Genomic DNA, 27314 nt, shown 5'->3' on the forward strand with positions numbered 1-27314 from the left:
AGTAATGTTTTTTTCTGCATTCAAGTGTCATGTAAAACTTGTCATGTTCTTGTTGTCACGGTATGGGTGGCTCCATGAGTTCACGAAGGGCGATGAAATCCCGCGGCCACAGTTATCGTCTTCATCCAATTCCGGATACGCCCATTCTCTTTACTCCCTCTCACTCACGATTATTTGGCTAGCTTTCAAGTTTCGAGAGAAAGCCAGTGAACTCTCATAGTCGAACACTGAAACCCAATGAATTTACGATTAACTGGACAAATTTGATCGAACGATTCGAACAAAAAAGGAGGAAGACACGAATAGGTCAATTGTGAAATCTCTAGACAAGAAAGAATTTATAATACCGGTATGTCATTATATGCGAGAAAATAATTAAAAAGACAGCTTTTATAATGAGAAACAAAACAACGCAGTCGCGCACATCCTTACCTCTTACCACTGGAATTTTGTTTTATTTGCATGCACAGATATGTGTGTCACATCTTGTTCCTAACCGGCATTCCATCTCTGATTCCGCCCAACTCTTCTTCTTTTTCGCCTCTTTTTTATTTCTGCCATCGCATAAAAAAAAGGACACAGCGAATGCCAGTCGTGATCAATACCATGCACATCTCCAGTGACCCATTCTTCGTTGTGAAAATGAAGCATTACACATCCGGCTTGTGCCGAAGAGCGCGGTATAAATCTATTTTCAGCTATAGTTTAAGTGGATTCCCCCACGTATGACTATTGATCGACAAACTAGCAAACAGCCGGAAATGCTCAAATTTTGCTCGTTTCTTGTATCACGTAATTTGTTCGTTCCTTTTGTGATGCTAAAATATGAAAACAAATTGTAAAAAAAGTTGAGAAAAATAAAATAAAGTAAGAAACTTAACCTGATTTCAACAGATAATAGTAGACGGTGGGCATAGCTCTAGTCGGAAGTGACTAAAGCTTCAAAAGCAAAGTTATATAGCTGTTACTAGCTGGCTTCGTCCTTGTCTCCTGATGTATCGATTTCCACTTCAAGTTTTAGTTACGTTATGGTCTTTTACGACTCCAATGACAGTCTGACTCTAATACCTCTACTTTGCCGTAATGCAGTTGTTGATACTTATTGACTAGTGTAGAGTGGCTGTCAATCTGCATTCAAACTTGGCAACACTCTAAAGCACATACAAATTTTAAAACAGAAACTTGATCGTTGAAAAAAGGCAAATTAGTCACTTTGTCATCTAACATTCTTCAGCGTTCGCAAGTACAATAAACAAATGGGTGACCGCTGCAAGTCTGAGAATATCCGGCACGTAACAGTTGACCAAGGTAAACGATTTTAGAAGAAAAAGAAATAGAGAGAGAGGATGTATTTTTGCAAGTGACAAGAGACCGTAGTGGGGAAGGGTCATGTTCCTTTAGAAATAGAGGAAAAAACAAATGTTAAATTGTGTTTGTAAGTGTAAAATTCAGAAAGGGACTACACATAAAACTCGTGAAACAGATACGCACCTCTTCCTGCCTTCGCCTAACACACCCTCGAAATGGATAAAATTAAAAGTAACACAGTACTGATTAGAAGAGGAACTTTAACACCTTAACTATCGTGTGTGGTGACTGCTGTCCCCAGAACTCTCTTACTCTTCCAAAAATACCAAAGCAGGGTAATAATGCACAAGTCGTGTTCAAATGGGTAAAGAATTACGGGGCAAGTATTTATCCTTTCTTCTCGCTCTCTCCTCCACCCAATTCCGCTTCATACTGTTTGCGGAAGCAATCTCCGACAGGGAAGAAGTCCCAACAACGTTGCTGGTACATGTTCCATACATAGGTCTCTTGACCAGTATATTCCGTGTCTGGTTTGTTAATCAGATGCATCAAAAAGAACCTAAAAAATTTGACAATCGCAACAGACACACACAATTAAAAACATTATTTAGTTGGGATATGAAACTTTAAAGCGAACTCACAGATAATTTGCCAAGTTATGCTCCTTTTGTACGTGTGTATCGAACCCATGCGGAACAGAATCAAAGTAATCCTTTCCTATACCACAAATGAAACACTCGGACTCGAGATTTTCTGAGACGCTGGCCAACTGATCACGCAATTCTCCGAAAGCATCGATAATCAAACCTGTTTGAAGCGGAAATTTGCATCTACCCTTCTCAAAAGGATGATAATTTTTGTCAGATATACTCACCCTGGATGATGGCCAGCAAAATGACAATAATGAAAAAGAAGAAGGTGATATCGAACATAATACGATAAACTTCGTACTCGTCACCATCTGGTGACTCAATTTCATCACCAATACCTCCACCGGCTCTGACACCCTGGGGTACGAAAAACCAGCGAATATATAAATTTGTTGTCGTAGCACTTTGGGAACATTGGAATTCTTAGAATTGAACGCACCTTATAAATATGGAAGACGAAGCACGTCAACATGTCGTGACATTTCTTGTCCACATTATCGTCCTCTTCTTGGACGTAAAACTTGCGGAAGAAATTGAAGGCAATGACCGTGTAAAGGTAGACGATAATGGTTAACAACATAACAGTCAACAACAGTTGCTTGCCATTGTGAGTGACTGACTGCAAGATGGTTCTCAACGAGGCAATAGCGACGGCCACATCCAGCAAATGTGCAGCAAAGAAGAAGTAATTGTAGTTGCCTAGGATAGAAAAGCTAAAGTACCACAACGAGTACAAGAAGGAGTTGTCGGTAATGGTCACTCCAGCTTTCCACACCTGGTTGGTCAAGAGCACAGATGTTAAGGCAAACGATTGCTTAATTTCTAAATGAAGCATTCCTACTTGATAACGCCAATCAACGCTCAAAAGCGAATTTACAAATCCGGAAGGTGGTTCCTCCTCTTGCGATAGAGAGCTTTTCTCCATGCCCAAGAGGTTGCTAATGGCATCAAAATCGTAGGTTTCACTATACTTTTGGCGGACTTTCTTCTTTACAAACTTGTCCCAGTAATTAACAGGAAAGGATTTTGCCGAAATCACCAATTTGTCCCAGTATGCCTTGAGCGATTATAGTAAATAAAAAGAGAAATCATAAAATAGCTGTCAAAAGTAGTCAGTCAACTTACTCGCATGTCGTTCTCTTCGGGTTGTTCAGCTATGTACAAGCCGTCAAACTCCAAGCGACGTGCAATCTCTTTTTCGCGTTTAAAGATGGCCAAAGGAACTGTAAAAGAAAATGAATGGCTTATTCTTAGATTTCTTTTGCTTTTAAAGAAAGGAAAAGTGTATACCTTTAAGGTGATAGTAGGCAATTAGCATAAAGAGTGATATCACTGAGTGCAACACAGCCATTCCTCGAAGCACGCTCGCGAGATAAGAGAACCTTTCATCCACATGGATGTATTCCTCGGCTTCTTCATCGTCACCATCACCGTCATCACCTTCACCGCCTTCTCCTTCTTCACCACCCTCCATTATAGCTTCCACGATATTCTATTCATATTATGGAAATGGGCAAAACTTTCATTCAGCTAAAAGTGTTGCTCGTTATTTACCTGTGTGGCGTTAAAGATCTCAGTTGTGGCATTTTCTACAGCGTCTGCTATACTTTCCGCTAAGTCTGCCAATCCTCCTGCACTTCTAGCATCAGGAGCTGCATCTCCAGCTGCCTCATCATCGGCATTTGCTTCTATAATGTTTGAAGCCTGAAAAAAGAATGCATCTGTGTTGATACAACCGTACAAAATATATGCTATGTTAGAATTACCTTGTAGAAAAGCAGCACGAAGTTAATGCAGAAAGCCAATACCAAGGCCACGTATTTAAGCGTGTAGAAATTACGAGCTAGGAAACAGATGGCTTTTCTAACGTATTCGCCGATATTCACCTGAGATGAAGAAAAAAATAATTCGAGTAAAACGGTTAAAAATTCGAATACTTTGGCCCCAAACCTGTCCAACAGGAGATGCTGCGACATGAGCGGCTGAGCTGGCCTTAGCTTCATCAAGAGCAGCCATGGTAGCCTCTTGTTGCGCCTGTACTTCAGCAGCCGCAGCCGCTTTAGCAGCTTCTTCTACTGGATCAATGAGCGTGCCAACAAAAAGGCTTGCCGGCGTGGCACCAGCAGGAGCTGGTTGAGCTTCTCCACCAACTGGAACCGTCCCGGTTGCATCCGGTTGAGAAGGATCAGTAGATCCTACGGGTGCGGTGGCTCCGTCAGTAGTTTGGTCTTTAGCTACACCGTCCGGTACCGCACCCACCAATGCCACCGTAGTGACAAGTGGAATTTCCGGATTAGTATCTGGTGGTAATATAGCTGGTGCAGGAGGAGGTCGAAGAATAAGCATTGTCGTTTCCTCAGTGGCTGGTTTTTCAGGCAATTTCTCGGGTTGGGGACCACGCATCAACGACAGTAGTATGCGGAAGAAATGTCTTAATAATTTGCAAGAATACGTAAGGAAAGATTTCAATGGGATGATAATGTTTCAGGTGTCACTAACTTGATCACATAAACGCCAGAATAGCCAGTGTAGTAGAACATCCAAAAGATAAGCTTGAAGAAACCAACAAAGAGCTCGGGGTAAGTTTTGTGTTTAAGTTCGCGCATCTGTTTTCGAATATTGGAGGGTGATAGCTTCGATAGCCCGAAAACAATTGTATCTTTGAATCCCTTCAGTTTCTGGCGCACGATATCCATTGGCCCCCTGTACCAGATTAATTTTTTAGTCCGAAAAATGTTTAAGTCATTTTAATGAGTTTTGTACTGTTCTTCTTCATCGGTTGGCAATTTGTACGCAGCCTGGCGAGCTTGCGAATGTCCTCCTTCTTCATCAGAGGCCATAAGTCCGCTGGCGTGTTGCATTTCAAAAATGGCATCCTCGCAGAAGTTGACAAAAGCCTCCAACTTTTCCTTATCTCCCTCGGTTACAATAGAGTAGAAGAAGGCGCGTTTTGACTCCTAAAAAGTGATTGTCATAGGATACAAAACGAATTTTATTATAGTGGAGTACAAAACATACCTTAATTTGCGGTTTTTCCCATTGCTCAATGTTCGACTCGTTGATTTCGAAATACACTCGTTCCATCGTTTTGCTACTGCCCATAATTTCTATGCGTCCCAAGAAAGACTCGAAATAATTTAGAACGCTGCCCGCTGTTTCCAGGAAACGCTGCAGACTATTTAAGAAAAATGCATATGACAATAGGTTGTTGAGTAGCCATAATTTGTGTTCCTGTAACGGATAAGTGCTCACCGAGGATCGCTTGGCATGTGCTCAGAAAGATTAGTCAAAAGAACTGCGAGATTAAACCCAATCTCCTTTGCCGGGTTATGAAATCTTTCGGTGAATTCGATGTAGTCGATTTTCCCGTCATGATTAGTATCGCAACATGACAGCATAAAATCCATTTCTTCTCTGAAATTACAGATAGGAATTGCAGCTTACATTTATCGAATATGGGATTAAAGCATGCACATTTGACTACTTACACCGAATAGCTCTTAAAAGCCTCCATTTTCTCCCTAAACTCTTTGGGAGTGATCCAACCGTCTTTAGTGGTTTCTGATTCCTATAAAACGGAATACAGTGTTAACCAAAATGGAGGAAAACAGCTATTTTGATTCAAGTGTAGGAAAAAGAATATTTTTCCGAGAATTATGCTGACCTGGAAAGCAGCCGAACCCGTCAAATCTTTCAGCTTGAGGAACATATCGAAGTATTTTAGGATGAGCTGTTCAACAGCGTAGTAAAATCCAGATAAAAAGGGCAAAGACGCGGCAATATGAAAAAAAAAAAACGTAAAACACTAAATAGCGGAAAGCTATTAAAGTCTGACGTAAAAATGCCCATACCTCAACGTTCGAGGCTGATTCCACAAGCGTGTCCACCATTTGTTTACCGATCGTTCCGTTGACGACATTTCCTTTAGTGATAGAACACGAATTACTGATGGGATAGTCGACAGAAAAGGAAAGACAAGGTTTTTTTTACCTTCAAGCATTGAGAGCATCATAATCACCATGTCTTTTTGGAGATTGAGCAACTCCTTAAGCAGGTCAAGCTGACTTGAATGCTTCGACAATTTGTCTTGCATGTTTGCAAACAGGAAGAGGAAACCACCAACTGCATCCCACAATCTGTCAGGTGTTTAATAACGGTTAGATTATATGCTTAGTGTTCTTTTTTATTAGGAATCTTACCTGGAATGAGCTAGGGCTTGTTGATTTAGCGTGCACGGACCCTGAATCACTTCACTTAGCGTGTTGAACACTTGGCTGGCCACACCAATCGCTTTCAAAAAGTTCGCTTTACCAGCGGGATCTATAATCTCTTTGCTAGAGTAATGCCAGTAAAAATCCATGATGGATTCCTATTTAATTGAACAAATGTCAAATTATTTGTAAAACGGGGCCATATGTGAGGCTGGGCTACTGTACCTGCAAGCGTAGCAGATAATCGACAGTGCAAATTACTACGTTCACTGTGGTCGTATTACCAGCCTGAGTTCTCAAGTAATTTTGCCACTCTGTAAATTGTGCGGGGCGTCAGTTTCACACGCGAGAAAAGTACATTTTAATAATTTAAGTTATACCTAGATTATGGCCTTCGCAAGTCAATTGAATAAATCTGAATAGAACGCAGGTAAACTCAGCATCGTGCATGTTTTTCTCTCCGGCTGCACCCTCCGCCCCGACTCCGAGTCCTTCTGCTTTCGTGTTGCGCTCAAAGGCGTCCAAATCTAAAACGCTGATAGAGAAGGGCATTTAATTTACAGGGGCATCGACTTTCTACGCTAAATGGAATATTTACCTGCAGGAATTCATCAGTCCAGCAATGGAGGTGAAAAAGCCAGCATCCTTTTTCTCTTTTAGGTAATTCAACATTTGCTACCGATTGAATTGATCCAAATGTATAGACAATTCATGAATAATTTAGGCGTATCTGATTTTACCATTTGAATGTCGACATTGCCACCTCGGAGGATGGAAATGCCGAGCTCTAGCGTATTCATCACCATGTCCGATTGAGCGCCCTTGGCGGCTGAAATAAACTGCAACACCATTTCGTAGACACCGCGAGAAGCCAGTCGGGATTGGTGAAACAACAGTTTTTGCTTTTCCATCTCTTGTTCCTGTTTATAACAAAAATATTAAGCCTCTTATTTGCGTCGATAAGTAAAACTCCAATTTCTGACGTGAATAGAGGCCCCGCCTTCTTCATCTCCGCCTTCCTCCTCCTCTTCTTCCTCCTCACCACAAGACCTGTTTGTGTTTTTTAAATAGCATAGAAAGGTTAGCAGTATTACTAAGTGAATTGGTAGGAACCCTACTTAGACATGATCACGGCATAGGCCATGTAAAGCTCATCCTCAAAGGTAGTTCCCGCTCGTTCGGTAGTCGCGCCTCGATTAAAAGTCGTCACAAGTTGTAGCAGAGGATCAGGTTTACCTTCCTCTTCTTGCACATCTTTCTTCTTCAATTCAGCATCCTCAAACGATTGCTAAAAACATTTCAAGTTATAAAATGTAGCAAAAATAGAAAGAATTATAAATAAGAAAAATTTACGGTCAAATCTTCGATGATGACTTCTTGGCCAACATTTTCGTCCGCTAGCCAAAGCTCTTGATAGGTTCGCAAGAATATGTTGATGGCTTTATGTCTAAATTAAGAAATCATTTCTTTTAAAAGTGACTAATCCCTTTAATAATGATGGCATTCGCTTTGCTCAAGGACAAGCATCACAGAACAAGTCCCACATCGCTATTAGCATGAATAGTTTAAATCTCGAAGAGGGAAATTTAGAAGTATCGTTCATAAGCGTTCACCACCTGTAACGGACTAGTTTCTAACAGTTTGACTATACCTTGGCAATTCGAACAGGCGAGAATGTCTCAAACATGAAGTAATGGCGCGTTTCCGAGTAATGGAAATTAGTTTCTTCCAACCCGACGATGGGGCAGGTAGCGGATTAATGGTAGCCTAAATACAGATCGTTGGCATGCGCATTTTTAGGGCTCTTTAATTGCTTCACGGTTATGTCATTTTTAATGGTTGTTAACGCGACTTTGAATGGTGAGTACTGTGCGTTCTATGCGGTTCAGAGAGTGGCTAGAAAGCAGGTGGTTCGTGCAAAAGAATAGAATTAAAAAGGGAAAGCTTCATGCCACAGCAAAACGAACGGAAACTAAAAAAACCGAAAGTGAAATAGAACGAAATAAAAACCTAGGTAAAGAGTGAAGAGATTTTTGTTGAAAACAGGCAATGACGGCGCGCTTTCTTTGAGAAGAAACCACAGAACGCCAGGCGTCCTTTTGTTGCTGCTGTGGGTGATCAATCTGCGAGAATCCGTGCATAATTTAGGTAAAACGTGTGTTCCAAATCGAAATGACGTAACATGAAAACTGTAACTGAAACCAACTAAAACTAAGCAAAATAAGCTATGAAGCTAAAATGAAGGTAAAAATAATAAATAAAATAATGGAAAAAGTAGAATAAAACTAAGAAAAATAAAGTCGGCAATATACCATGTGCAGGCCATACAAAACTTTGGCCATCGCTACAATCCGTTCAACCAATTCGTCTAAAATAGCTTGATGATTGGCATTCTTCTTTGATGAATCGGTCGCGCCTGTAATAGCGGGGCTTGGCTTTTTAGACCCTAATTTCGAGTATAAATAGTGCTGCCACGACATGGCGTCTGATGGGTCGATTTTGTCCGGAAGAGTTAGTTGCGTCTTCGCAAAATCCACAATTTCACGCTCGACTACCTTCTACTCGGCGTCACGGTGCAGAAATTATCATTAGTGGACTGTTGGAATAATCAAACTTCTTGCCAACTTACTTTCAGGAAACGATCTTTGCAATGTTGGACAAGTTCTTGTTCTCGGCCAGGGAAGAGATTTAATCCTACAGGCAAAAGACGCTTCAAGCAAGCCACCATTAGAGATGCCGCTATTTCCTTGTCCTTATCACGCTTGCGGTCACGTGATTTCTTCTTTTTCTGGATATTACAATATAATTAATTTCCTAGTCTCCGATACTAGATATTCGAATTCCGTAGAAAACTTACGACTTTTCCCGACGCACCGGCAGGGGTCTGATCTGTAACAACAGTGGCTTTCCTGCTGGCCGAGGTAGGCATGATAAGAGTCATGTTATCAATCTCGTTGGCAGAGATGAAGTTTTGCTCTTCTTTTCCAAAATACTGTTGAACAAAAAATTATTCTGATTATTTTGGAGGTGATTTTTTTAGAATAGAAAATACGGCAAACCTGGGAATTCGACCACATGTTAAAGATCTCAGCGACATGGGCATAGAGCTCTTCTCCTTCCGCAACATCGTGCCTCAGCCAGTGATTTCTTTGGAGGTCGACGTACTTGATCAGTAGCGGATAGAAGGCGTAAATGTCTCTGACCAAGAGGTACCAGTCGCTTTGCAACTGGCCTTCAACCTGGGAGGTGTCCTCCGTGGTCGATTTCAAGAAACCACGCAGCGTCTCTTCTTTGTGGAACATCTGTTCAGTTCGTTTACGAATCTTTTGAGCAAGGGGTAGGAAAGGATCCTTGAGAAGCTCTTCTGAGGTGTTGATAATAATTTGTTGGGTGAATCCAGCGATGCGAGTCATCCAAGGAGCCAATTCGGAACCAATATGGGCTTTGATCAAATTGAGCACATTCTTCAAAAGTTGATTCATGTGATCACTGGTTACCATCGTAATATGATTTCTGCGATGCGCAAAAACAATGTTATAATACGAAATTAACTGGCGGATCTAAAATAAATTTACCCTCCAACAGGGTCTTGATTGTCAGGACCCTGACCCCACCAGAATGGTAAATACGAACAGAGCATAGGCAACATAACGTCGATAACGTGAGGAGCTTCTGCGTACGCTTTCTCAGAGGCAACATATTGTTCCACTTGAGCTAAAAGAGTCTCTAGCGTTGGCATGCTAGATTCTAGTTTTGACATAACATCTTGAGCTTCAAGAGAGGATTCTTGAAGTTTGCCGTGAATGCAAGAACGGGTTGTGGTTATTCAGATGTGGTTCAAGGAAGGCAACAGGAAATGTCGAAGCGAAGGCACCCAGGCAGCTACCAATTGACGGTCGATGGCGATCGATTTCAATCTTGATGAATTTCCTTTTGATTTCACTTTGTCAATTAGTAGCAATATTGACGATAAGGGATTCGTACTAATAATACCTGTCCTTGTAAACAGACGAGTCGGTTCCAAACGTGTACAAGTTATTTAAGATCTTATAGCAGGCGACTTGTATGTCATCGACTAGTTCATTAATTGATAAATAAAATCGCAAAATTAGTATACAAATTTTCTCAGTGGAAGTTGAATGAAAACGTATTACGTAAAAGATCACTGCCAAACTCGTAAACAGACAGGTGATCAAACAGAGCAGTCAAAACGGGCAGTAGAACCATTTGGACGTAGGTGAGGGATGAAGATGTCTTCAAATGAGTCCCTCGAAGCAGATTGTATTTCATCTGCCAACAGAAATAGATATAAGCTATCAAGATGTAGCATAGTACAAGCTGAATGCTTACCTCGTATAAATTACTCAGACATTGGCTCAAGTCGTCAGCAGCGTTATTGAAAAACATCAACATTGAAGTGCGGATAAACTCATAACAGTTCTTGACTAGAGATTTGGCGTCGGTTGCGCGCACCAGTACTTGTAAGCAACGAACAGCAATGCGCGTATCTGAGCCAAAGGCTGAAAACTTATAGCGCAAGAGAGAGGCTAGCTTGCAAAACAGGCTGGCCACCATTTCCTTTTCTTTCATTGAGGCAGCACCTATGCTGCTAGTGGCAGTAGCAACGCTTATAAAGTAATGGCGATGAGTGCTAAAGTATTTTTCCATTAACGGGAGCACAACCTGTAGAAAAAGAAGGTCTTTAATGGAAGAGATGAAAGGTTGAGTTAGAAGAATATCAAGCCTACTTTGGAGAAGAATTTGACGTCACGAGTTGAAGTTTTGAAGCTGCTTCTTCGACTGTAGTTTGTGCTTGGTCGTAGATGCTTCATATTGAAGGCAGCAATGTCCAAGTATTGGATCAGTTTCTCCAAAAGACTGTAAGCAAATCGTCGATCGCTAGAGGACGTGGTTTCACCTTCCAATGCAACCGCGTCTGGATTCTGTTGAATCTGCGATTTTCCCATTCTGCAGAAAATAGTATAGGCCGTTTTAAGTTATTCATTCACAAGTTAAAAATTTATACGTTGAACAATAACAAAATGTAATTTGGTTTAATTAAAAATCAGAAAAAAAAAACCAGATACCGAATATTAATATGCAAGTACCTAGAGAATGAAGTGGGCCCTGGGCTGCATGGGGACAAACAGTCGATCGAGTTGAACGTTTGTGTATAGTGAAAAGGAAGGAAGTAACAGGAAATTAAATATCAAGCATTCAGGGAAAGAAAGGCATATTGGCAAGCGTTAGTAAGATATTACTTTCATGAGAGGGGTATGCGGCAGAGGAAAAGGGAGACGTTGCAATTTTTTTTTTTACTATGTCTTACCTATGCAATTTGTAGCCCATAAACTGGAGATATTTCAGTAACTCTTGAGTGCGTTCACGATCCTTCCGTTTTTCCTTGTCGGTTAACAGGTCGTACGGAACCATTTGGGGATGCAAACCTCCACCTTTCGTTCAATTATGTTTGAATTTTATCGACAAATGCGACTGTTATTTATTACCAGAAGATGCCATTTCTTCTTTCTTCTTTTTCGCCCAAATGTCATGCGAATTCTCTGCTAAGCGCTCGGCCATATTTTGCATTTCTCTGCTTAACGTGAGATTGGCCATATCCACCGGGTTAGGATTGTAATTGTATGGCGTTGTTCCGCCGTCCTATACAACGCGATGAATTGGTAAATGTTTTTGGTAATATATTGGTAATATCACGAATGAAGTTTAAAATCTTTCAATTAGAAAATTACCGTGCTCGAGCGTCTCATGCTATTTCTATTGCTATTGGCGGCATCGTAGTCTGCAAATTCAATACTCCAGCCTAAAGCCAACAATGCTTTCAAGGAGTCCCTAATAGGTTCTCGATATCGCTCTCGTTCGTAATCCGTCAACATATGTGGTGGCTTCAATCGAGGGTGGGATTTTGTCTCGTCCGACCAGGCGTCACCAAAATTCCAGCCATTTTCAATCTTTCGTTTAGCCCAAGCATCGTGATAATGCTCAGAAAACTTCTGCACTAGGTTAGTAAGCTCAGTGTTCAAGGAAACTCTGTGGTGAGAACGTGGCTTTCGTGAAATCCATATTTCATGAGTCATTGAAATGCATTTTCTTACTTTGTTGTGTTAATTGGCTGAGGATCATAAGGGCCATTAGAATCTGATGGTGCCGATTTATACCACTCATCTTCCATATTTGTAGCTAACGCGTAATCAGGAGGAAGAGCACAACCAATCGCCGTCAAGCAAGGTAAAGCCTTTCCAAATAGTTCTGGGTCGTATTCCTATTAGGTTAGAATGTTTTAGAATCTCACACGGATTTCTGTGTAAACAGCACAAGAAAACTCTACCATCTTGGAGAGAGAATCAAAGATGTTAGAGAAGAGCATCATGGTAAGTCGTTTTTCTTCGTCGCTTGCAGAGCCATAACTGCCTTGACCACCAACTGCCCCGTAGTATTTGCCACATCTTTCGTAATGAAGAGTCAAAAGCTAGAAAACACAAAACAATCGTTTTGAATTTCTTTCTTTTTGCAAATAATATAAATTTTTATACTCTGAGCGCCACTGTAGTATATTCGGACAATCGAGAAACGTCGACCGTTAGTTTCCTCAAAAGCTTCAAGAGCATATTGGGCTGTAACTCTCTGCCATAAAAGAAGAAGCCATTGTTAAAGTAATCCAACTACATAGCCAACGAAGATCTTTACCTGGTAAGTGCAACTAGGAAATCGGAAACAGCTTCGCGTTGGCCTTTAGTTAACATCTTGTTTTTAGAAAGTCGGTACACGGTATGGAGAGTGGCGTCCAAAACGCTGGCGTGATTTTCAGCTTCAGCGTAGAAGCGAGAATGCGTAATCAATAAGGGCAAGATGGAGTTTCCGATATAACGGTTAAGAGCAAGAGCCATGTCTGATTCGCCTCCATCCGTTTTTTCCAGAATGGTTGCTGCTCGTAAATCCGGCAAGAAAGCTTCCTCCAAAAGACGGAAGAAAAGTTCGATATCTTCTATACCATAAACACGTTCCAGGAAAATAACGACGCTCTGTTTGTGACCGGGAATGAGACCCGAAGGTAGATCAGAGGCACCTTCTTCTGATCCATGATTTTGTAGAGTAAAACGCAGACTTAGGACTCCTTCAAGATCTTCCAGTGGTACCAACGAACGCAAAATTGCCCGAGCACGAAGAGATTCATTCTTTCCTTGGGCAATGACCGCCTCAGCGGGTGCACATCGTCCAAGTAAATCGACCAAAGTGCAATAGAAGCTGAGAATAGCTGCTCCTATGTCGATAAAATCTTCATCGTCATCACCTTGTGGCATTGGGTGATTCAGCCCAGGGATTGTTAGTGCTCCAGTTCCCGAATGAAGTGCCTTCTGTATCTAATATTATTTAAATTCCGTCAGAATAAGCTAAGCAAAATTATCAATTATTTAACACTTACTTGAATACGTTCCGACATTTTATTGGCATCTGTAATGGCTGTTAGAAGACCGTCTCCTTCACCGCGTAGAGCGGGGCCGAGACATTCAGGGCGGCGAATCAAGAGTCGGATAACCAAATTTGCGTTTTCTTCGACACTTTCTCCATTGACCCAGACACAGAATCGTAAAAAGTCCAAATAGCGTTCACCTTCGACTGGATCCCAGCCCAAATCAGGATAACCGCGCTCCATGAGTTCCGTATTGGACTGTAAACCGCAACGTGACAAATAGATGGCAATCTTTTCGAGATAGTGCTCTCGCAAAGCCAGCGCTAATTCAGTGTTGTCCATTACTGACGAATAGGCTACATCCAATGGAGTACTGCCTCGCAACGAAGGTCTGTGAGAACATTTGAAGTTAGTTTGTTGCCAAGAAAGTCATTGGATCTACAAGATTATTGACCTAGACAAAAGAATATTTGAATTTTCTAGAAGGAAAGACAAGTGCTCAAACATCGTTTTCTGATTGGCGCGAGACGTTCGACAGAAGTAGCAAAGGAAACGACAGCAGGCTACGACCATTTCGTGTGAAGTGTCCTTCTCCTTAGGCATCAACTCTTCTCCACCCGAAGCTTGAACTTGGGCCTGGGTCTGTGCGTCTGACTGAGCTTGGGCTCGGCGGCCTGCAATAATGATTAATTAGATGTAGCTTCAAAAAATATCCATTTGAAGTACATCATACCTAAAGTATTCATCATAATGGCCATGACGTTCTCGTGGACACGGAGATTGCGCATAAGATCAGGATGTTGAAAGAAGGAGTGATTATTAACCATTTTCCACAAGAGCTCTCGCATTAACTCTTCTTCTTCTTGCGACATCTGGACAGGCAGCAGGCCACGGATACGACTCAAACCAATCCATAGTTCTTGCACATCCTTTGTTGTGCGGCTGTTTATGACGTACGTTTTCTGCAAGGCCCTCATCGCTTCTCCTATGCCATCGTATTGGCGTAGGAGCAAGCGGAACATTTCTCGGACAAGTTTATAGCTTTCGATAACCTGGAAAGATAAAGAATATAGCTTGGGGATACAAGATATTCATCGCACTAAGGGAGGTGAGATTTACCGATTCCTCTGCCCAAGAAATAATAGTTTTAATCAGCACTTTGCGAAAGATTTGTTCACGGGATTTAACGTTTTCCTTGGCTATAACTTCTTCCTCATTCTTCTTTGCTAATGTTATTGCGGTCATCATGCGGTTGACGAGGCCATGTTTAGTTTCCTCTTTAGGAGGCTCTTCCGGGGTCAATTCTTCTTCAGCCATTTTGTGTAGCAATTTGGACGTGAAAGATTCGTGAAAGCCCGTCTGGATTTGTGCTAGTTCTTCGTTACAAGGGCAGTTTTCTCTTTCCTCCTCAGGCAAATTTTTGAATCCCAAAATGGCATTCATTTGTTGGACAGGCGGGCAACGGAACTCACGTGTCTTCTTGGCAGCTATGGCTGACGGTAAGTCAGACTGCTTGATCTCGATGTAACGTCGCAACTGATCAGATTGAATTTCACCAACAAAATCGTGGCTGAAATTGACTATCGCCTCGACGCGGTGACGAAGCTGGTTATCCAGTAAATGATGTAGCAAACAACACATTTGCAGTTTAACACCTTCTGCTAGGGGCATTTGTAGTAGTCCCTTACGATGTTCATCTTTTCCCTGTCACAGAAAATTTTATAAATATGTTGAATTTAAAAAATATGTTAGTAAAAATACCAGAGGATCGAAAGTTGGGTCCCAAGTTTCAGGATCAATCAGCATTAACAAAGGAGGTATATCGTCATCCTCCATAATGCCGACGAGTAGCAGTTTGTCGATGAGTTTTAGAAGGGGAACAAAGAGATTCTCGTTACTTCCACCGATTGGATCACGGTTATGAACTTGATTCAATTGAACGGCAAGTTGTAAAGCGTGTATAGCAAACACTTTGACTACTTCCAATGGGAAGTACGGTGTGCTTAAATCCTTTATAGTTTCGATGTGCTCTTGAATATCGGTCGTAGTCATTTGGGGCCGAATAGATTCGACGCGCAACGAGCTCAAACTGTGGGTCATTTCGGGATCGGAATACAATTCCCTAAGTTCATTGCTCATTGGAATAATGTACTCGTTCTGAGTTACTTCCATCGTTTTGGCATGTGATTCAATATGCAGGGCGATAAGTAAATCGGAGAAGCCGGCTCGCAACGGTCCCGAAAGATACTCCGACTGTATGGCATACAGCAACTGCTTTTGATCCACATACGAGCAGAGAGTGTGAGCTGCACGGAAGTTGGATTGGAAGCACAGAGCTGAATATAGCTGCAACGTGTGTGCGTGGAAACTGAGGAGACGTTCGTGTTCGATCAACTCAAGAACGTCGATACATCTGTCCTCCTCCGGTATATGAACGGCCAGCATAGAAACAGGATCTTCACACAACATACTCCAGCCTCGAAGATCGGATAATTTCAAAGCATGAACCTAAATGCACACGAGCTTTATTGCAAGGTTCTTTTTCACTTTTAGTTTTCGGTGGATACCTTAAGAGATTGGTTAGGAACTCTGGACCACTGATGTGGTTTCAAGATTTGGACTTTCAGACGAGGAGGAAACTAGTTGCCAAAGTATAATTATCATAAGACAATTCCGCAAAATAAAGAAAACGTTTCGTCTCACCTGAGGTACAACATGCTTTTCTGAATTCTGCAGAACTGCAGCTGAAAGAGGCAACGTGGTAGGAGTTCGGCCAAGTTCGAACTGTAGCACTTCCTTGCTGGTAGCTTCGACAAAGATTGCAGGAAAGAGTTTGGTTCCTACCTCCATCTGCCCACCAAACATTAACTTGTACTAAAAAAATCGATTGAAACTGAAATATGTAAATGGCTATACCTTGTAACGATGTTTCGTTTCCTTTCCTTCGCACGTAAAACTAATCCATCCTGTGGCTGTGTCGATGAAGCATCCAATAAACATTCCTTGGGATGCTCCTTTGCTGGCCACATCTTGAGTCACTTCGTTATATAGCTCGTCCGCACGTAGCATGTAGCAGCTGTGGCGGTCAACACTACGACGAATAATCGAAGGTATTATGCATACAAAAAACCAATAAAGTTTCAATCGAATGATTAATCTACCTTTCCAGAACACGATCTGCATCATCCACTCTCGAAACGAGAACTTTTCTGTCTTTGGACTGATCGAACGTTTTATCTTGCAAGTGGAAATTGGTCGTGACCCAACCAACATAGACATGAGTGGGATCCTGACCGGGGAAAATTCGTACGCCGTAGAAATATTCGTTGATGAGACGCATGCATTCAACATCCAACGGGTCGAAATCCTCGCCTTCACCTCCCAATATTCCTCTTGGCTGTATCATAGGACTTGACCCTTGTCTAGATGGCCGCCGATCAGGAATTGCGGGAGGAATCACCTTCAGATCATTCTTGGGAAATCAAAAGTACGGCAATCAAATTAAAATACTTAGGCGTCTATTCCATTTTACTGTACCGGAGCTAGCCGAACATTATTAACGTTCTTGGATGCAACATTCTTCGTTCGAGAAGTTTCTGGTTTCTGTGGTGCATCACGGGAGGCTATCCCAGGTTCGGGAGTCTTGGCTTTGTTTCGTCGCTCAGTGCTAGCATCTCGTAGGCGCGTAAAGAAACTGATAGGCAAAAAAAAAACAATTAAACCAAGTAAATTCATTTTTAGTTGACTGAAAAAAAATTTACGCGAATGGCGATTTTCCACGCTTCTTTTTGTCCTCTTTGGATTCCCCGCTCACGTCAGGAGTTCGGGCCTTGCGATCGTTTTCACGAGCTTGTCTACCAATAGGTAATTCACTAGTTGCACGCAATATTCCTTTGCTTGGACTGGTATCGCTTGCATGACCGTTAACGTCGTGGCCATTTGTGTTGTAGTCTATGCTACGCAGACGGCCATGGCGTTCCGGAACCGGTGGTCTATTTCCGGCTTGCTGTCCTCTGCGTTGCTCTTCTGAATCATAACCATACTGAAGCTCTATAAAAAGATTACGATTTAGAGTAGTGTTTTGCAGAAATGTTGATGAAAATAGCTGAAGCCACACGGAAATAAGTTACCATTTATATCCGACATGGTGAATCCGGATTTCAACATACTTTGCTCTAACGTGGCATTTCGCGTTACATTATCGGCTCGAAGGCGGTTTTGACGTAGACGAATTTCTTGCCAGCGACGAACTTTCTCCTGTTCCCTGAACATTTCAAAAAAGAAAACTATAATTGCAAACGGCTTACCTAACTCAGCGATAAACACTGCCATTACGAAATGAAGGAATCGTGAAAGGTAACTGGCAAAGACAAGCGTAGAAATTCCCAGTTGGCCTTTTCCATTGTTTCAAATTCCTTGTGAGAAATTTTCATGCAAGGAGGAGAATCTGATCCGCCCGGAATACGCGTCACTTCTATGGGCGAGTCCGCAAAATCGTCATTATTCTCGAAAATGGGTTGATCGCGGGTGTACCAATAGGTCATTTGCCGACTCATATTTCTGAATTGCGTGAAAACAAGGTAAAATTACAAAACAAAAACAAATCATAAACACCTGTGCAGGAAAATGAACATACACGCAGAATGGCTCGTATCCTTCTTGGAGTCCACAGGAGGTAAAGTACTTGAGTGCATTAACATCTTGTCCAAAAACAAGCCTTGCCCTCTGTCCAACTCCCAATGTGAAAGCTGGAATAAATTCTTCGCCTTGAATATCCGTAAAAGCCGTTTCACTTCCCATGGAATCCATGAGCAAGTCGCCATTAAGAGAGAAACCTGCATTTCAAGATTACTTTCATTTATAACGAAATTACAGCATGGTACTATAGTTCGTGCATGAAAAGGTTGTCGAAGATGCTAAACATTGTTCTTTTAATAGTTTTTGTTTGGTTTTTATAAGGCTTCAAATCAAAATCAGTAGCACCCAAGTCATCCTGTTAGACAAGCTCGTTTGGCTTTACACACGCCACATACCTCCGAAAACTGTCCTTTTTAAATATGTACAACACCCAGTTGAAGAACTTACTTGTGACCCAACATCATCCTCCGTGAACCAAAACAAGACTAATAGATAAGATTTTATGGGATTAGTTACGATACTTACTGACAGTGCGATCCACTAAATCGAGGAAGACTCCGACGCAATCCCCAGCTGACCATTGTTTGCCGAAAGATTCGCCTGTTCCGAGATAAAATTTCTCCTCCTGCGCACAAAATATCATACACACTCACTCACGGCATTCACATCTAAGCTTTTCTATATAAACACTTTAGAATAGCATTTTGTTTTCAATAAATCTCATTGGGTCACTACCAATTCAATTTTGGGCGAACGGCAAAATAAAGCGAGACACATGCCCATGCTCATGCAGCTAAAACTATTGTAATATAGCTAATAGTACTTACATATCATTCTATCGTGCAAGTTGATCATGCACCCGATCACGTCTCCGATTTGAACTTTCCTTCCGCATACGTCCCCCGAGCCATGGTGCCATTTCAGGCCCTACAGACACATCCGGGTACAATGTGACCATAAGGCAAAAGTGTTGGTGAAGGAAATTGAACGTGATGATTTGAGTATTTTAGATCATCCGATACTAAAGTTACACAGTAGGTCAGAATATAGTGTTTTCTCGAGCGCATCTCTATCGCCGTATTTGTGAGCATGCTATGATTTGCTGGTATGGTAATATCGTACGATTCTAACGTAACAAAAAAATAAGAACTGAGAAGTTTGCAGTTGATCTATCACTCATTTGCTTGCTTAAAATAAAAAATTTCGGACGTCAGGAGACACAGATAAAAGCTTGATTGCAAATAAACATGATGCCGCACCATGCACTTTCTGAAAGTATTAGAATTACTGCTTACTGCATCTTAGCTCTTAACTTAGAATAAACGTACGTACCCTCCAGCCGTCAAACGCCCAACTGCAATCGTCCTGGCCGAGTTGGTAACCAGCTTTGGCATCAGCCCTAGCCCAACCGACTCGCATGGGACCAGACGTTAGAACTTCGAATTCGAAATACCTACAATAGTTCAAGAAAAAAGAAAATGTGAGAACATTTCTGGTTTTTCTTTTTTCCTTTTTCTTATTTACCATTTTCCAGAGGTTACAGCATAAGTTTTCTCTGCCCGATACGTTCGGTATTCGGGATTTTTGGAACCTACCGAACCGCTAACTACCGCTGAAATCAAGCAAAGTGTTTGACAATTAGAACAATGGTTGTATGTGTTTTACGTGCTGCTATTAAATCCAACCAGTTTCGTGTGGCTCTCCCGTAGGCGGCTCCAAAACGTAGCCATAAACAAGCAAAGTGCGAACCGTCTCACTTGCGGTATCTCTGCAAACGTAAAATGTTGATAGCGCATAAATAGGCAATCATTTACGTTTAATAAACTAAGGAAGCCCATTACCTGTTGGCTTTCTTAATGATATCGTCAACGTTAGAATAGGGAACCAAATGGGGGCTTCTTTTATTATCGGGATCCTATGATAAGAAAAGTAACGACGAAATTGACATTTCGGTGAATTGGGTCATGGGAAAAGCTAAATGGCATACCTCGTTGAGCCCGTAAGTCCATCCCTGCGTAATACGTTCCTTTGCCCAGACATTGTGTGTATTTTCTGCCAATTGATCAATGAGTTCCTCCAACTTGCCACTGAGCGTAATATTGGCTAAATCCAGTGGGGCGGGTTTGTAGCCGTTTGACTGGGCGAATGGATCATTTGGCAACCGCACTGTTTTAATACGCGATGGTGGCTTGTCCATAGTAATGTGATAGCCGAGAGCAAGAATCGTCCTACAAATGAAATCAAAATTATGCTATTGAAGCCGGTCTCCCAAGAAAAACGGCAACAAGAGATTGACTTGAGTGTCTGCAAAGCTAGCTGAGTATCGTAGCGCTTCTCAGCTGGTGGCAATCTTTCAAACGGAGTCAGACAAGGATGGATTTTGTGCAAATCGTCTCGTCTTTCACCAAACACCCAACCCTCTTCGATTTTGTTCATTGCCCAGATTTCATGGATGTTTTCGGCCAATCGATCACGAATCGTTTCAATATAAGCAGGCAGGGCAATCTAGATTTTATTCGAAATTTAGTAACAGTGATGCAATATTTCTAAAAAATCAAGGTTACCATTGACGTGTCAACAGGTTGTGGCACAAAAGCCGTGTCATTCAGTACTTCAAGAGGTCCTGCCAATGTGCTCTTAGTTAAATCTCCAAAGTGGAAACAAGGATCAAGAGCTAAAGTCTGAGTGGGTAACAGGCATTCGTACAGAGGCGAAAAACCATACGGTGAAGGGAACCGTAAGCGACCATGTTCACCTCCAAATAAGAATCGGCAACTATAAAGAATGATTGTGTACGGTTATTAATGTGCTAGTTTAGCCGAGTCTGAAGATTTATGATGTTTACCTTACTCGTGCGGAGCAACTGACCACGGGGAAGAACATACCGTCCAAATTCATATTCTTAAAGTTGCCTTTGACTTTAACGCCGTTCAAATAGAAATTCATAATCGGTACGGTAAGGTCTAGAGCGCAACCGATAACATCTCCTTTCCGGATGTAAGGCTCCGTCATTCCGGCATGTACAACTGTGCTTCTGCCACCTGTTGCGAAACGTGGCACGATTTCAGTCCTGTTAGGCTTTCAACAAAAAAAAAAGCTTTTGAATGTACCTGTCCACAACTGAGCTCCATCAAATCCGTAGGAATACAAATCGTCTCCTACGCCATTACCACCCCACTTCTCTCCTCCTCCGGGGTAAGCCACATACCTTGAGATTAGATAACACGTTTCTTCAAAAATGTGCACAATAATGAAAATAAGTAACTTGGATGTAAGTCTTACCCAGGTAATTTGGCCCATCCAACACGTAAATGTGGCATAAGATGTGTGGTCACCTCCACATGATCAACGGTTAGCTCAAAGTACCATTTGAGAAAGACAGCAGAATTGACGACCTTTCCGACGTAAATGTTCGGGCGAATGCTAGACACATGATCAACCAGTTGTGTCTGCAGCAACAAATTACGACCAGGCAACAGATAGTCGGCGATATTGTTCTGTGAGCTGCGGACAGCCACGCCGTTACCGACGCACAAGGAACATAAAACATCCAGGACTTTGGGATCTCTTCCGTGTTTCTCAAGAAGAGATATAATGACTTTGATGTGCTCTTCCTGTGGGGTAAAATATATTGCCAATCTAAGATCAGACAGAAAACATGGTGAAATTACCATACCCTCATCATGTTCAAGGCTTCTGGTGAATCAATAAGGATGCAATGAAGTACATCTAACATCCCAGTGCCTTCTCCGGACGCTTGTGAGCCCAGTCGACTGAACAGCCAGTTCAATCGGTGTGACTGAGCGAACTGAGCACAGTTCGTGTGATTTCCTCTGATTATGGCGGCTACAATTCAAACAAAGGCCGTGAAAAACACCAGAATAAAAATGAAAAAGTCTTATGAGTTAGGTAATACCTAGCAGCTGGTAAAGGTAAGCAGATATGCTTTCTAAGTTCTGGCCAGCAGCTTCTCCAGCTAGTGCTACCATGTATCCTTGACCTGTAATCGTTGTAAGTTTATCAATGGCGTCCAAGATGAGGTTGAGAATGCCTTCTTCTTGAAATAAATCTTGTCGGTTACGTAGAGCTCGTAATTTTAATTGCTTCTCCTCATGTTCTAAATAGTAGCAGATGAAGGAAGATCAGTTACGATTTAATTAAAGATAATGGATAAAAGTTAGACCTATATTCTCTTCCGGTTGAGCAAAATAGTCGATCAAGTCTTCTAGACATTTAACCATTTCACCAAGGTTAACATTCTCGAAAAATGTCATGTGTTGATGATCATTTGCTAGCGCATCCAATCCTCTGAAGGGAAAAACAGATCAAACAATTTATCAAAATGAATCAACACTACAGTGGTAAAATACGTGATAAATCGGTTAAAGAGCGAACTGCATTTTCGGATCACCCTAGCTGTGCGCGATTCTTCTTCTTGACTGCGACTGAACTCGAGTCCATCGTCCATTTTGCCTTCCTCATGCAAAACGGCTTGTTTTTCCTCGACTTTGCCAACACCTTTCTTCTTTGTTTCGAATGCCTAGACGAAAAATGGAGTACGTTGGCATTAAACCGTTATAGTCCAGTTATTTTAAAAAATACAGTACCTTATACGAAAGCCATAGACCAGTTTCAACATGTTGAACTATAACGGTGCTGTCACCGTACTTGATAATAGGAGAACCTAACACTTCTAAATCTTTGTCCTCTAAGATCTTCTTCTCGTCGTCCTTTTCCTTGCGCAGGTAAAAAGCACTGACTGCCAGGTTGGCTTGATTCCTGCACGTGCACAACGAAAGGATATTCATTTCTCGGAAATAAAACCAGCTAGCCAATAAGTGGGGAAGAGGGTACATTTTCTTCGATTTCCGGCAAGGAAAACAAATGACAGGTGGCGGAGCGGGGATGGGTCAGAAAACTAATAAACAAATTTTCGAAGGAATGGATACGAAACAGTTTTTTTCGAACCATTTTGTCACTCTTCCTTTTAATTGTCATGCAAGAATACAAAATAAAAAAATTATCGTGTCTTTTTTTAGCTTTAGAATAACGGCCGAGAAAAAAGAACATTTTCATTTTACTCGTATGCCGTTATGCAGTCTTACTATTTAGTAAAATAAGATATGTTAAACCTGGGAAGAAGACAGAGGTCTTTGTTCTCGTTAATGCAAAGATAACGGCCTGTAGTGATGTGACGTATGCGCATGGGATGAAGCCAATTAATGAATCCTCCTGCCCACTTTGTGCGAGCCAATTCCAACCGCCACAAAGATCGAGCTTGAAGTACTACGTCACCTCCTTCATAAACCACTATACTAAAGAAGGGAAATGAAAGGTCGTAAACTCAAATCTCTTCCGCAAAAAAATTTAAAAGAAAAAAAAAAAATAAAGAAAATCTCGGAAACGTGTAATACTTACTTCTGTCCGGGCTGCTCTGACCACGAAGAGGGAATCGTGAGACACTCATCTCCTCCATGAAAAAAGCGTAAAACTTCACCACCAAATAGAAACCCTAATGATGGAAAAGAAGCACGTCATTATTCAACGCACGAAGTTGAAAATATGTTGAGCAAATAACGTGCCAACGTTCTTGACGCGACTTAATCCCGTTCCAAAAGGAGCCACAGACCAGTGGGTAACGTGGAAGGAGGCGTTGACAATAGATACATCTTTCTCTTTGGTGGTGTGCTAAAAAATCAAGCCGTTGGGTAACAACAGAAGGAAATACCTCTTTGCTGTTCTTTACTTACCAGGTAACGCTCAGTGGCGACTGAAACTAAAATTAAATCGTCACCAACTCGAACTTTTTCACCTTCTGAGCGCTGCTTGGAAGCTGGATGAAGTGTCCACCAACACGCCTCACCTTTTCATCGGAACAATACGTACAAATTTTAGAAAATGTTACAAGTATTGAAGGCTACCAAATAAAATGATATTTACCTTGTGATTGCTCTTGCAAACCAACATCAAAAGCTAATTTATCATTTGATGAGCTGGTAGAAAGGCAGGCCAAATACTTGACGGAAAAGAATCCATTAGTAAAAGCTTCAACAGCGAAAAAATTCTTGAAAATCCTAGTGTTATTACCATGTTACTGTTGAGATGTCTCAGCAAAACTGCGTTACCATAAAGTAAAGTCCTATGACCAGAACCCGTGCCCGTCCCCTATGAAACCAAGGGGAATTATTGTAGGCGAAATTTGATCACGTTCGTTGAAAGGCGATCGTCACGATGCATAAAGAAAAAGGCGTTGAATGGAAAACAGACGACTGATGATAGTTGTAAAGAGTGTCATCAAAAACGAACAAATGTTCTTGTTTCAATAAGAACAGAATTTATATCCGTAGCAGTGCTGATGGTATAGTATGAGTGCAACCATGTTAAAATAACCATGCTTTTCTTTGGATCACTTGTAATCGGACAATTGCACTTTGAGTTATACGAAAGTAATGAAATGTGCCTTGACAAACTAGAACATGCCCTTTTTAAAATGAAATAAAATAAGCTATAGGACTTGACGTAGTAAGAGTGAGGGTAAGTGATCTGATGCATTTGCGCGAAGTAATATTTTATTAGCAACATGTATGACCAAAAAAGCCTTGTTCGGGCCTCGTTATTACTTACAATGGATCCTCCGCCCTGTAACACAACACAACAGTGATTTTCTTTACGTATGACAATAATGTGCCTTAAATCATTTTAAATATTTTGTCACTATTAGTTAACCATTATTTTCCTTATGTCTAAACTTCTAGTGATTTAATATCGTTTGAAAACTTGCGCGAATCGTAATCAAAATAGAGTCATCTGTTGGTACTTTAACGAAAGTATTTTGCTACCTCAATTTTATACTAACTTGCATTGCTGAAAAATAAATGAGCGATGGCAGAAATACGAGTGAATTCCAGCAAAAAAAGTAAGAATGTAACACAAGCTTACCGATTCAGAGGAAGCTGCAGTGACAAGTTCTTGGAGAGCTCGAACGGAAAGAGCCTGTTCGATGACGAAGACACATTGTGATAAATCCGGTGGAGCATTCTATAGGTCAAATAGAAAAAACAGATCATACATTAAAGCAGATAATTTTGATAGAACGTTAAAACTATACAGCTCATCACAAAAGACTGTCTACTATGAAAGCTAGAAATATCCAAAAGTGAAAGCAGTTGTCAAACGACGAAGACTCACGGCGGGCTGAATTGTCAGCTCATTCGGCATCAAACATTTTAAACGGTATTGTATAATATACGTCAACGTCATACCATAACAATGGATACATAAACGATAGAAAAGCAAAAATGATTACGTCACCTTATCGGCGATGTTCTCCAGAAAGCAATGCCGATTTCCAAATCCTTCGGCGGCCAGACAGACTCTCTCGCCTGTGGCAGTGCACGACAGGCACACATTGTCTTCCTAAATTGGTCATCGTAAAATTTCCAGCCAGAATAATAGCATTAGATAGTTCTATTTGCAAATTAACGTCAATCGAATTATAGCTGCTTGGTAAATGGGCAAAAATATAGCAAAGCAATGGACAGTGACCGGTCAAGGGAAACGAAGTGAATCATTTGTTTACGTAACCGACCACGTTGCCAACAGCCAAAATAAGCAAAGCACAGTTCGTGTATAGAAGTTTTGGCTGCGTTAATTAGGAATTGAATATGAAGAAGACGGGAAAAAACAGGGGGGGGGGGAGGACATAGTTTGGAGCGAGGCCGAAAGAAAGCCTCTTGTTTTTGTCTGTTCATAAAAATTACTCGCTGCTGATCCAATGGTGGCACTAAACACGGGCGGTTGCGAATATCTATTCTGGCCGTGAAAGAGAGGAGATATAGAACAAGCGGTAACGAGTGTAGGGAGGGATAGATTGACTTACGAAGGGCTGCCGAAACTTTTTTATTTTTAGCATGAGCCTGTGCTTGTTCGTCAGTGCTCGGATTGTGCCCGAGCCACGCAGACATTCACCTCCAACCAGCCAAAAGTTTCAAGAAGAACAAAAAAGCAAGTGACGGAAGCCAATGTCGTAAAATTCCGATCGAGAACACACGTACTGTATGCATTATCAGCTCTTTTGTCTTTCTTTCAGCCATATCTTTACAGCAAACTGTGAATTTACAATTACGTTTCCGACTGATTGGTAGCTGATCAAACGGCCATTTTCGTAGCAGACGACGCCACCATGTCGTTCGCATACGCATGGGAGGATTTAACAATTAAAAACGGATTGCATACCGTTCGTAAGAAAGAAACATCATCCTGCTCGGAACCGCTTTCCTTGTCCGCCATGACGATGAAGTGAGGTTAGCCGCCAAATTCTACGGCATAACCTAGTTCCGGCTAGCCTTGCACTTGAGAATGGATGCCCCAACCAATGATACGGAGAACTTTTTGGAGACGATGCAAACAACGGTGAATCTTGAAACAGAAAAGCAGAATGAACCAGCCTCCCGCACGAACCCACTTCCGATAAAGCGTGCAGTCAACCAGCGACTGGCCAACAATTCCCTCCCGTCGGGATCTCTTCATTCGGTTAGAAAAGCTCGTCGAGGGTCTTGCACCCAAAATAGCTCTCTCTCCCTTCTGCCTGTTCATACGGCTTTCCACCATCTTCAACTCTTCGTTTACTTCTCTTCAAACTCTACAATATGTTTCTACTTTTATTCTTCCGCCAACATTCCCCGTTGATCACTGTATATTTTTATGGGGAGACGATCCATTTACCAACAAACAATGATTATCGAACAAAGGGAGTCAGTCCAGATGCTTTCATGTACATTTCAAATTTTAGATGACACGAAAGTGTTTATTGTTAGCCGCAAGAGCTGACGGACGAAGACGTCTAATAAAGTCAGGATAAGATCAACGTCAACCAGACACTTTTATGCGCCAGCAAAGATGTGCTATAGCGACCCGATAAATGTTTTTAGACCCCGTTTAGTTCTTGTAGCTATTTCTGAGCCTGTAAGTGGAACATGTGTACATCAATTGTATAAAGAAATGTCGTTTTTCACATGACATACTCCACTTTTTTTACTTGGGAACAATAGGAGAATGCTAGGCTTGGTAACAGGCTAA

At 41.6% G+C, this 27314-nt stretch overlaps 1 protein-coding gene across 1 annotated transcript; it reads right to left on the reverse strand.

The window, feature by feature from the left end:
• Positions 1-1334: 1334 nt before the first annotated feature.
• Positions 1335-26727, reverse strand: LOC116924597 (ryanodine receptor). The gene is given in 85 exon segments (XM_045175483.1): positions 1335-1867; positions 1950-2115; positions 2183-2315; positions 2398-2733; positions 2800-3015; positions 3084-3181; positions 3249-3450; positions 3513-3662; positions 3725-3844; positions 3909-4389; positions 4458-4661; positions 4722-4915; positions 4977-5133; positions 5211-5372; positions 5447-5526; positions 5623-5688; positions 5810-5880; positions 5949-6094; positions 6158-6327; positions 6395-6483; positions 6550-6704; positions 6768-6844; positions 6910-7089; positions 7153-7219; positions 7288-7457; positions 7523-7616; positions 8180-8292; positions 8482-8727; positions 8799-8957; positions 9027-9161; positions 9229-9682; positions 9745-9981; positions 9983-10099; positions 10163-10244; positions 10324-10459; positions 10520-10852; positions 10918-11137; positions 11278-11301; positions 11499-11622; positions 11677-11830; positions 11920-12217; positions 12283-12449; positions 12516-12656; positions 12721-12811; positions 12875-13548; positions 13611-13989; positions 14053-14272; positions 14332-14650; positions 14718-15302; positions 15360-16106; positions 16166-16237; positions 16302-16448; positions 16515-16689; positions 16760-17070; positions 17136-17292; positions 17360-17648; positions 17729-17862; positions 17934-18158; positions 18235-18433; positions 18762-18861; positions 19569-19689; positions 19761-19848; positions 19922-20004; positions 20078-20151; positions 20224-20464; positions 20533-20741; positions 20801-21011; positions 21082-21277; positions 21347-21444; positions 21519-21850; positions 21913-22082; positions 22153-22353; positions 22420-22544; positions 22607-22776; positions 22844-23015; positions 23369-23551; positions 23655-23748; positions 23819-23924; positions 23987-24099; positions 24177-24252; positions 24324-24401; positions 24861-24875; positions 25176-25274; positions 25548-25652; positions 26472-26727. Coding segments are annotated over 85 exon segments (15534 nt in total). The 5' UTR covers positions 26526-26727; the 3' UTR covers positions 1335-1695.
• Between the last annotated feature and the right edge of the window lie 587 nt (positions 26728-27314).

Source organism: Daphnia magna, linkage group LG6 (assembly GCF_020631705.1).
Source record: "Daphnia magna isolate NIES linkage group LG6, ASM2063170v1.1, whole genome shotgun sequence".
Taxonomy (NCBI): domain Eukaryota; kingdom Metazoa; phylum Arthropoda; class Branchiopoda; order Diplostraca; family Daphniidae; genus Daphnia; species Daphnia magna.